Genomic DNA, 12838 nt, shown 5'->3' on the forward strand with positions numbered 1-12838 from the left:
TATATTAATTAACTTTATGTGCCACTTTTGGCTAATTTGTGAGTGCCACTTTTGGCTAATTTGTGAAGATGGGGATGAGTGATGACATGATGATATTGATGAATGGACACTCACAAACATCCATGCCCAGGCCGGGATTCGAACCCGGGACCCCTGGTGTCGTAGCACAATGTGCTAACCACTCTGCCACGGGGGCCGGCATATATAAATTTGTTGAAGAGAACAGACAGTGGTGGTGTACAGTGGTGTCTTAGTTACTAACTTGGTCCAGTTTGAAAAGCTGTTTCTAACTGCAGTAATGCAGTAGATCGCATTTAGTGCCCATGGCAATTTTCAGTTACCCTATCATAAAGGAACTGGAAGAGTAGCGAGTGAATCTCTATACCTCATAGTATAGTTCTCTCAAAATTAGTCAAACATATCAAAGGTAAGAGCAGCTGTAAGCTCTTTCAAGAATTTCAACAGCTAAGAAAAAGATAATGGGGGCAAGAGGGTACTTTGCTGTTACAGTTAGTAATGTCAATACCCTAAATGTTCAAAAGTACATTGAGGAGCAGACAACTTTCGAAGAGACATATGACATGTTACATGAAGCCTATCACAAGGAATGTTTCAGTCGAACACAATGTTATGAATGGTATACATATGTTTCTTCAGATCGGGTCGAGTCTCCATCAAGGACAACACAAAATCTGGATTCCCATCCACCTCTACCGACATCGAAAAGGTGGAAAGGGTATGGGAAGTCATACATGTAAATCCTTGTCTCACCGAACATGAAGTTGCAGCATTCTACTTTAACATCATGCAACTATTATGAGAAAAGGTGTGGCACAATCGGCCACAGATGTGACAGAACAAGTCCTGGATTGTTCATCACGATAATGCATGTGCTCATTCTTCACTCGTTGTCCAGGAGTTTTTGGCAAAGCACCAGACATCTGTTGTCCCACAACCGGCCTACTCCCCTAATTTGGCACCAGCAGACTTCTTCCTCTTCCCCAAGTTGAAATCAACCCTCAAAGGTCAAGGATTCCAGACAATAGAAGAGATCAGAGAGAATTCGCTACAAGATCTACAGACCATTCCAAAACTGGAGTTCCAGCAAGCATTCCATGACTGGAAGAAATGCTGGGAGTGGTGTATGCACAATAGAAGAAGACAGGTCCAAATAGCTGGTGAATATTACCATTTTCTAAATTTTGTAAAAGTTCAGTTTCTTTTTGAACAGCCCTTGTAAATTATGTACCTTTGCTCAGGTCTTAAAGAAACATGGTTACCAATTACATACAAAATAATCAAATTGATGCATCATTCCCTTTAAATCCGATCAATTTTAATTTTTTACCTTCCCCTGTTGTGGCCTCACATGCAGAGTGTACTTTCTCCTCCATGCACTTGTACCAAAGTAAGATGTAGTGTAGTCTGTAGTTGAGCAAGTGCTTGGGTATTTGTAGAACCTACCCTAACTGCAGCTGGTTTCTTAAGAGCATTTGTTAACATTTTGAGTCTGATAGTCCTTATATTAGTTAGCAGTGTTTTGTCTCTAATCCGTGAGCCCTAATATGAGTTTTGCGACATTTAAGAAATTAGAGATACTAGTGGTAAATGGTGAGGTCCTTGCAACATTGATGGCCCTTTGTTCACTACATTTGGTACTCAACAAACAACATTTGCCATGAGACTGTTTTGAAGTGAACAAAGAGCTATGATATGTAGTTCATGAACTGGGTTCACTTATTCATACCACCTGTAGTGGTGAGTTCTAGTAATGATTATTTTGTTAATGTTCCATGCAAGAGGGAAATTTTCTGATGTGATAACCTCAACAGAGTGGCAGCTTATTGGGAGTTATAACCACTGTTGTCCCTGAATCCAATTAGAGGCTCTCGGATTGATAAAAATGACTACTTTTAGAATGTATTTAATCCAAAGCAACAAACTTACAAAATGATTCTATACGACTGTCTTTTAATAAACATTGTAATATGGAAAGCAAGAGTAGAAACTAAACTCTTACAGTTATAAGTGTTAGGCCCAGCTATAGGATTAATGTTATACTGGCAAACAAGTTAAGGTTCGGTAAGTAAATAAAAATGTAAGGAAAATTTGTGTACAAGCAAAAATTCATGAAATTTTGCAAACATATTTTTCACTTTAGCATAGAAGTTTAAACATGTAATAACTGAACAAACTACATACACAAAAAGCTCGATTGCAATCATGAGCAAGACTGCTTAGATGAAAAACTGATGAAGGGACAAGTAGAAAGGAAAATACACAAGCAAATAGCCAAGGACTCAAACCCACAATCTTGAATGGTGAAAAGAGTACTTTTAAACAATAAGATTTTGTATGAGTGGAGGGGAACTGGTCTCCAAAAGCTAACCATATGCTGACTGAAAGATTGTCTTTCCAATGTAGATTCAAACAAACAGTTGTAAAAACAGAAAATGCAAAAATGGTATTGGGTTAAACTGGTGTGTACTTGTATTTTGGTTATTCAATGTTCATTTTCTACAGCATTAGGTTCATTGTGACAGACTCTTCCCCAGCAAAAGTATTAGTCAATCATTCAATGCACCCATCTAAATGGTATGGTATGAATATTTGATATTCAATAAAACCTTCATAATTCAATATGCAATAATACCAACTAACATTTAACTCAGTTTGAAACTGACATAGTTAGATGTATAGTAAATGTCAATATTTGTATTGTTAAATTTGAACTTCCAGCAGCATAGGGAAATAAAATCCCCTTTCAAGAATGCTAACATTGTTTAAGGCTGGCAACTGATTTGAACTGATTGACCTCAGTTAAATAAATTAATTACTTTTGAGCCTCTGTGTGTTTCTGATGTGCCCTAAACATCATACAACCCTCTATCTTCCTAACCTGTGACTGAAAAAATGTGTTAATCTGTGTTGGGCATTTTTATTTCCTAGAATGCATAGATATACAATTATGATAATTCTACCATATGGAGAGAAGGATTTTCTTTCATATCACGTATCACAGACAAAGATATTTACCTAAAAATCTGGCTACAGTGAATTTCCAATCTAATGCTTTGCAACCTAAAGTTGTTTCCCAAATTTAATATTTTTCCCAGTTGTGGCAAATCTCTCATATAAAATTTACATTTAACAAATACTTTCTTGTGGATCTAATGTTACACATGAACACTCCCCAATGAAGAAGACAAATTGTTTTAAAAAGGCAGAAAGACAAAGGAATTTGCCAACTTTTATCTAAATAGTTCCTATCTCCCTCAACAATCCACCACACTCTTATATTCCACCCTAACAATAAAGACTTCATAACTTTAAAAAAAATGATATATTTCTTTTACACACACACACATACACACAAGATTAATTAACTGTACTTTGCATTTCTTTACATTCAACCAACATTGATTCTGCACAAACATTCACATGTAACTTTTGAAAAATCATAATTTTACAAATATCTGGCTAGTTTTGGTGAAAAAAACAGCAACATTGGATCAGAAATTCACTGTAAATATATTTTAGTATAACTTACCAACAGTGGCCGAATTGCAGGCTGAAGAATATCTGAAAACGATTCTATCAACCTTGCTTTCTGCAAGGGCTCCATCCCCTTTGATATGATATCTAACACACAGTCCATGGAAGCATCTCTGAGAGACTTATCTGACAAATACTTGATCATCTCTGCCACGAAGTTATCATTTGCCACTAAATTTATATCTATCCATGATATATATGCACCAACAACAGAGAGACACAAGACAACAACAGAGGGTGATTTTTCATGATATAGTCTCTGAAAGAAAGAAAAAAAATATGCAAAAAATAACACAACATTCACATATTCAATTTTTTAATGAGCCTAAACAAATGTATGGTATCAGCTCACATCTCTGATATCTGATATCTAGGGGCATGCATATTTCGTTTTTGACAAAAAAACGAAATTTGAAAAAACACGTTGTAGTGTTAATTTTTCATGTTTTTGAAAGGTGTGAGATGCATTTTGTGACCATGTTTTGTCACGAAATAATGCGAAATGAACTGCAAAAAGCGAAATTAACTCTTAAACACGAAATTCAGGGTTTATTCACCGACGCGACACCTAATGAGGTCTGAATTATCCTGAGAGTTATGCAATTCCCGGAAAATGGACTAATTCTGCTGTTAATATTGGAGAAGCAAAAATGGACTCCTTTACACAGAAATAAACTTAATACTCTGATAACTACATAAATGTGCTATTAGAAGTGAAATGTTAATTCTGTGGAATAAGTGTAGTTTTTAAATCAAATTTAGGATTATATTCACAATTTTAAAACCAAAATGTATTTTTATATACCACTTTTCATCCGATTTTTCACCGCTATAACACCGATATTTTATTTTATTTACCGCTTTTGAACCCAAAATTGACTCCGTTTTTGTACCGAAATTTTGCTTTTTTATTTACCAAAAATATGTGCCTCTACTGATATCTGATTTAATAACTACTTAGATTATCACTTCATTTCTCTCAAGAAAGAGAGAAACAGAGTAGAAACCATTTCAACGTTCACAAATCTTGTGATATATGAAAACTGTGAAAAACTGTTATCAAGATTTAGGGGGGATTTGCCACTAGGTTATCATAGGCTATAGCCTAGGGTCGCAAGTCCAAGGTGGGGGACAAAAATGAGCTGCTGAAGGGCGGAAGTGACAAAGACCATTGATTATTAAAATTCCTTAACTGATTCGAGCACAAGCTAATGGACTATGTAAATATTTTCAGAGGGTAGAAACAGTCATTTTGGTTATATTTTGGAGTGTGTTCAACATACAAATGAGGTGTTGCAAAATGAAACTGCTACCTTAATCGACATACATTTGTATAATTTACTCAATAATTATGTCAAAGGTCTTAGGGAAAGATTTGAATTTTATGGGGGAAAAAAGGATGGAACTACTGGTATCTCAGATATAGTGTTATCAACTACACAAACAAAGGCAAAGAAAACAAAGAGTAAAAAAAGAGGAGTGTCATGAAGAATTTGATGGAAAATCAGACACAAAAATACATTTCTAGCAATAGTTGCAGAACTGGAAGAGCAGTCGAATACCATCTTTAGTTTTCCTCGATAATTTAAAAACTCTTTCTTCAGAAGACATAAGAAAAATGGTGAAAAAAATTGTGGATAAATATCCGGACGTAGCATATGATCTGATTGAAGAACATGTGCACTTTCAAGGATTTTTAAGGAGTATACACTTGACTGAAGCAAATTATGGAGTGAATTCGGCTGGTGACTATTTAAAACGTATTTGTGAAAAACATTTAACAATACTTGTCCCAAATCTTGACATTCTGAGAATTTTTGTGAGTATTTTACCATCAATTGCCAGTGGAGAGCAGTTGTTTAATGTTCTAAAAAGAATTAAAACTGCCCTCAGAAATTCAGCATCGAATAGTAGACTTTCTACTTTGACATCCTTCACAACAAATGCTGATATCCTGCAAGAAATTGACTTGGGAGTCTGTCATTCATCAGTTTGCTGCCACGAAAGCAAGAAAGAAACAGTTTTACGTGGGTGTTATCTTGTTGAATCTAAGTGTATTGTTTTATAAAAGTTTTATGAATATTTTTAATCAAATGCTCTATAATTTAAAGTTTACAAGTAATATTAATACAGCATGCAATTAGTAGAAGTGAAGTACTATGAAAACAAAACTGTTAATAATAGTAATAATAATAAAATTTTGGCAGGGCCCAAATTTTATAAATCATCCCCTGTCAAGAGTACCAGCAATGGCATCGGTGTGGCATAGTGGCTCAGCCTTCTATGCAAATAAAAACAGCAAAAATCCTTTCAAAATCATGATATAGAATATCACTAGTATTCCAATAAATATATTGGACAGAACTTGGTTCAGCTCTATATTTTCTCCTCGTCAGTCAGTCCGTACACAGTGGAACCTTGATTTTTTTTTTTCAGGAGAACAAGCTGAAAAAACTTCAAATGCAGGAAAATGTAAAATCAAGGAAAATTGCTTAATGGTTTGCTACCTTGGGACCATTATGATTGAATGTATTATGCAGGAAAATGTAAAATTGAGGATCATAAAATTCACTGTATTTGTTTTTAGTATGGTTGATTCTCTTTACACTAACATGCTTATCTGACTAATCTGATCATACTTTTTTGATTATGAAAGAAATAATGCTTGCAAACACAGATATAAAAAATGTATCATCATCAGTTCTGAAACATTAAACACAAATCAACTTACCAGAATTTGGTACCAAGATTCAACCATTTCCTGCATAAACGTTTCGCGCATAGCATTCTTAATGACAGAATTTCTTCTACATTCTAGTTCAGTCCTGTGGAGATCTTTATCAGCAACCTGGAAATGAAGAAATTAAATTAACCACTTCAAGTAGTAATTTGCAAATGAAAACCTTTTTCCTGATTAGTCTATTTCCAAGAAAATACAGTCAAAAATGATTCGTATATGGTATGGGCTAAAACTAAAAATATAGAATTTGACAAAAATAACACCAAAGGCATGACAGAAGTAAGAGCCCCTGTATCCCTACAATAAGTTCTTGGATGTCAGAAATTTTAGTGCCAGTGTAAATGCTATGCTTGTAGACACAGAAGAAAAATTCTAAGGGTGTTATGAATTGGGAGGGGTATAGAAACCGTACACAGCATCTGTGTAGACTAGGAAACTCTTAACACTTCTAATGAGGAGATCCATCCAACTAGAATGCAACAGTTGATAGCAAACAGGCTCACTGCAGCACTGCAAATTGTTGAAGCATATGCAGATATGAATTTTCTTGGATTGGCAAGTCCTCAAAGAAAAACAAGGCAATGAAATTAGGGCTCACCAGCACACACAATGCAGATACTTTATTAGTATTGTGGATGCGCTTGACAAAGATGTGAAGATTTACTGGCCTGCAAATTCATGTCCATTTATGTTTCCATGTGTGTGAGTGGCCTGGCCAGAGAAAGCAACATGTTGATAGCAGTCTTCTAGACTTGTCAAGCTGAATTTGTAGCAGGAATTGCACTTTATAAGTGAGTGTGTTTGGAAAGAATGAAGAACAAGGAAGTGTGTCAGCACAAGCTGGAATGCAGAGTGGTGTGAGGGGACCAATCATAGTCTATGATGCACCACATCATGAACATGCCATTTCCAGCATTGTAAAACATGCAGTGCTCATTTTCAATAAGAAAACGTATGTTGAGGAGTATTGCAACACAACTTACACAGAATATATGATTGTGACAGTACACAAAGGGGGGTTAATGACTTGTTTATATTGACCCATTTCTCTCCAATATCATCAAAATTTCAATTCTTGCTGATCTCACAATTCTGTTTTAGTTCCAAGCACTTTTTCGAACACAGTGAGATTTGTTTACCTAGTGACAGAAGGGGAATTGCCAGCAGGAGCAAATGAGGCCAGTGCAGTGCAGCTTGTAGATAGTGACATGTCATTCATGCAAAGCAGCTGATGATACCGATGCAGGGGTGCAACTTTTTAATCTCATGTCATTTATCATTTTAATAACTTTTTATTCTAGTCTTTCCTTAATGTAATTTCTGGACAGCCCTGAGGAAGTAAGTGGCAACCTATACAAAATGTCGGAATTAGAAGAGGACATATAACCCTCCCATAACTAGAAACTCATGCTTTGATTAATATTTGCAAGCTGTGGATGGAACCTTTAAGAAATCACTTGCTAAAGCTGGCGGATAGTAATGTACTCAAGTTTCTCCAGGGACATCACAGTTTTACAAATCCTTCAGTCTGCCAAAACTGGGCCTTATGAATAGACCTTCTAAAGTGGGGTGCAAGCATGAAACTGGCATTTATCCCATGCCTCATTGGTGTTACATAATCAAATTTTACGCACAATACACATCAGTTGCACAATATAATTTGTCTACAAATGCCACCACATGGTTAAATTGATTTCATTGCATCAAAATGGACATTTATCTTTGTGTAGTAAATTATGGTAATGATTTGAAGTGTGTGTCTCAACCAGAACACCCTATGTACCAAAAAATATATATCACCAATTTTCACACATTCACAAATATATCTTCTGAAAGTCATATTTTCAGTTTAACTTTTTCCCAAATCTAACATTATTTTATTTATTGTTATTATTTTTTGGTCAGTCTCATCAAATGTTAGATCAGAACTACACTCTATTTGAAAGACAAAATAATTTCCTTTTAATTCAAATTGAATGTAACTGCTTATTCATCAGATTTTACATTACCATAATCAAATCACAGATTTAAATTATATATTTGAAAATACTATGACCCACACAAACAACAAAAACTTACTTCACAATCAATTGCCAGCAAAATTCTTAGATAAAGATCAACATCATCTTCTGCTTCCGCAAGACTTTTCAACATGTCACTGAAGAATGTGGGCCACGTCGCTGGATATTCTCTCACAAAAACCAAAGAATAAATTTGGGCAATTTTGTTTCGGACATATGTCGGGCAATTTCGTAACCTCTGAAATAAATTAACAATGTGAATCACTGAAGTTATAAATACAACAAATGAATAAAACTAAAGATTACATACAGATTGTTTTCCAAGTTCTCTTATTGCAGAAACAAATGTTCTTTTTGGCATGGGTAAGTTACTCAAACATCTATAATAGAGTTAAAATAAACAATTTAACAAGGTTGCTATTTAATCTCATGAGGAAAGGCACCTTCTTGCATTAATATGTTGTATAACATTTTGTAACCCATATAAACTTTCTTCTTTTCTATTAGGATGGTATTTCTGATTTGCTATTATAAATTCAACCATATAAATTTGTTATATGTAATGGTCCAAAGCTCTGAATTTATTGAGACAAAAATATCACTGAAAATGATTTGAGGGGTACAGCTCATTATGTGATTTCACTGTATTAGTGGGGGCCATAATTGTTGAAGTAAAACATTATTTAACTTTAGACTACAGAAAAATAATACAATATAAATTGTGAGTGTTACCATCCTTGTTGAAATCACCTCAACCAGGATTACAAAGTTGTGTGTACACCAGACAGTTTCCTGTAAAATATTACAGGAAACTATTACACTGATAGTATTTCACTCATGGAATGTTTACCATGGGAATTTTGCTGTGTATGTGCATTTTCGAAGTTAATATTCCATTCATATCGTATCAATCCATAAGATTGTATTTTATTTTAAAAGCCTCCCTGAATGCTTCATGTTGACCAGGGCATTCACTTGTTTATCTCAGTTGTCTCAACCTCTGAGGCATGTAAACAATGCACAGTGTTGTGCTATGCAAACCTCCTGAGGTATTCAGGAAACAGGTAGTTTCTTCTGCCTATGGAGTCAGTGGTTTGCATAGTGGCAATTAAAAACACGATTCGGCATGGAGGAAGGGCTCCATGGCCTGGGTAATATAGAGGTGAGACAAGCTGAGAGGGGACTGACTTTGGATTGGAATTGAGGAGAGAGAAGAGGTTAGGAGAGGAGTGGAGTAAAAGTGAGACGACGTGCTGGTCAACCTATAGAGAAGCCAACAGAGGACTTAGTTTATTTTTATTCATCGTATTTATCTTCATTTGTCAGATAGACAGGTAACTATCCTAAACCCAGCTATGATTCAGGTTCAAAGGTTTATAAAACCCAATGAGTGACCATTGCCTTTTCTAGTTGTTAAGTTCCTGAATCTTACTTGTACCCTTCGTACTGCCAAGTGTTAACTCGTCATGTTAATGACGAGTGCTCTCATCATAGAGGATGAATGATGAATAGCTTACATCACCCAGCAATTAATTGCGAAGTGACTGGTTCTGATCCCATCATTCTATAGAATGACACGATACTATGGGAATGAGACACGCGGTAATAGATAATTAAGGCACTAACGTTTTCCGCGAAGCTGTTTTACATTATTTTCTATTAATATTGCCAACGAGGATGGTGGCAGTGGCTACCGAAATTGATAGAAAATAATGTAAAACAGCTTCGCGGAAAACGTGAGTACGTTAATTATTAATATTCCAATGATAGTGTTCCAAAGTTCTACTTGCAAACATGTATCTCAATTATTAATGAGATACATGCTTCTCTTCCATCACTTCCAACACCTCTCACATTGGCAGTAAATGCAATGAAAGATTAAAATTATGGCTGAGGCCATACCACTTTGAACTAATACCTACACAGATACTGATGCTTGACACTTGCAACAATTAACAATTGTTTAAAATACTGATTAATATTAGTGGGTGAATATTCCACCCCAATTATAAGCATCAATTTTACCAGAGTTTTGGTTTAAAATACAGTGGAACTCCAGATTTTACATTTTCACACATTATATATTCAATCTTGATGGTCCCAACTTATCAGAATGATATAAGTTATTCTAGATTTTACATTTTCCTGCATTATAAGTTATTTTCAGCTTGGGCCACTGAATATGAAAACTACCTGTTGCATTATCACAAAATACAGCTCTTTCACATAATATTGGTACAAAATCAATAGAAACTTAGAATTTGGTATAATTTCCAGAAAAATTAGACTCCAGAAAAGTGTCATGTGGCTCCCATCCTGAGAGGCTAGCCAATGTCAGTCAAACATTAATTTTAAAAATTCACATGTTACTGCTTCAACTACTGACAATTATTTTGGTGACAAATACTATGGCAATTAACAAAAAGTAGTATGTTGCATAACACATTATGAGCACTACTTTACTCCTGTACTCTGATAGTTGATACTGATTTTGATACTATTACTGATGATTCTAAACCAGGGTTTATAATTATTATTTTTTTTTTTTGTAGGACCTACATACTACTAAAGCAATTTCTCACACCATATTTACACTAATGATAATCCAAGACAGGACGTATGTATTATCTGCACTGAGGCAGGTCACATAAAAATCCTTGATTGGCTGGATGTGACCCATGGACTGTAGTTTGGGTACCCCATGCCATAAACCATGTTTGCATACACAGACTATTACCAATCTCACCTTACAAAAGTCATTAAAATGAAAGAAAATTAAGATAGTACTGTCAATTAAAAAGAAAAGATTAAATATTAAATACAACTGCAAATTAAATTACTTAAATTCTATTACCTGCGATCCTATAAATTTAATCAGAAATTCTCGGATAAATGTCTGCTCAGTAAGTGGGGCATGAGCATATTTATTTTTTATGTAGTGTTCAAGAACTTGAAAGCACAGAAACTTTGCTCTATCGTCCATGCCCATATTTTCTAAGGCTTGGAGGCAAATCCTGTGTCCATGAGGATTGTTCTTTAGGGACTCGAAGTAGCGGTTCATCTGCAAGATAATTTTTACAATTAAAATGCATGTATATAATATGCATGTGTGTGGGTGTGTGCAAGTTTATGGAAAGAACAACAAAATAATGAACTTTCAGAAGCAGATTAGAAATCCCAACCCCTACCACATCTCATTCCCCAAGTGACATGGAAAGAGTGGGTGTAACTGAGGAATGGTGCGAGCCCATAAGCAGACTCAATAAATGTGAACACACAAAATCGCATGCTAGTGTGTTTGACAAAGTATGCTACCTTGGAAAATATAACAAGCGACACTAGCTCCACTGCTTTCATACCAGGGTTTCAAATACAGTGGTGGATCTAATTACCAAAATGTTCATTATTGATTAGTAAAATGCAATTGTTTTCCCTAAGTATGTCATGTGATAATTACACTTTCACAGCTATTCACACTTTGACAATATTTATAAAGTGTTTGAGTTATATAGGAATAAATTTGTGTGGGGGTGCTGTCTTAACAGTTCAGAGCAAGTATGTTGCAGTACTCAGGCAAATTTGAAGACTAACAGGACTGTGAATGGTAATTCCCCAACCCCCTAAAAATATGCCACATAAATAAATAAATCATTTCAGCTGCAGTATATTTTTTTGTTAAATGTGAGGTTTTACATTTGTGCAAGAATCCACATGTAATAACAAAATGTAGGTACTTAGGTATTTATATTATTTAATGTCACATTCCTGACACTGCTCATGACAATGAGGAGATATTATTGCACGATAGGAGGCATAACACTTGAATTTGAATTTTATTTTCTTCCGTTGACCCTTGATTAAAAGGGCATGGAAAACGCCAAGATACATAATGAAATAATAACTAGTTAAGTGCATAATAACAAAAAAGAAGAAACATTGTGTAGTACATTACATCACTACACCAAAGTAAAAATTAAAAAATACACTTCATTACACTACAATAAAAATAAAAACACATTATCATTGTTGCATGATTGAAATAAGAATACAATTAAAATACATATTTTTTAGTACATTGTATTGTCTTGTTCCATGAATTCTCTGATACTGTAGAGAGCTCTCTCTGTCAAATATTTTTTGTATTTGTTTATCTTTTGGAGATATCAGTTTTATGTCATGAGGCAGCTGGTTGTAGAATATTTTCCTTCATTCATTGGTGATTGTTTTGAGATATTGAGTCTGTGTTGGTTCTGGTAATAATTATCTTTCCCCCTTGTATTGTGGTTGTGTAATTGGATATTTTTAGTCATGCTTCATACCATAGATGCAGAAACAGCATAGGGTGCATCTGCAAAGACCAACTAGGCTGGCCAATTTGCCACCAGCATTGCCAAAGCATACTGCACCCCCTGACGATAGGGTCAGTGACCTCTGCACTCAGGACATTTCCCTTTGCTATTGCTCTTTGGATTGAAAATAGAATATGCAAGTGATATGGAAGGGTTGTTTCTAGCTGTGTTCT

General features: G+C 35.0%; 1 protein-coding gene across 4 annotated transcripts in view; it reads right to left on the reverse strand.

The window, feature by feature from the left end:
* The window catches only part of LOC145983976 (exportin-T-like), an 83714-nt gene that overhangs the window by 49584 nt on the left and 21292 nt on the right, over positions 1-12838 (reverse strand). For all 4 annotated transcript variants that reach the window (XM_083117209.1, XM_083117208.1, XM_083117210.1 and 1 more), the window contains exons 3-6: positions 11171-11377; positions 8375-8554; positions 6287-6403; positions 3551-3814 (exon numbers count right to left, since the gene is read on the reverse strand). In XM_083117209.1, coding sequence (XP_082973335.1) covers positions 3551-3814; positions 6287-6403; positions 8375-8554; positions 11171-11377 — 768 coding nt within the window. The remainder of the gene's footprint in view (positions 1-3550; positions 3815-6286; positions 6404-8374; positions 8555-11170; positions 11378-12838) is intronic.

The sequence above is a fragment of the Lepisma saccharinum genome, chromosome 2 (genome assembly GCF_977018435.1).
Source record: "Lepisma saccharinum chromosome 2, izLepSacc3.1, whole genome shotgun sequence".
NCBI classification, from domain to species: Eukaryota; Metazoa; Arthropoda; class Insecta; order Zygentoma; family Lepismatidae; genus Lepisma; species Lepisma saccharinum.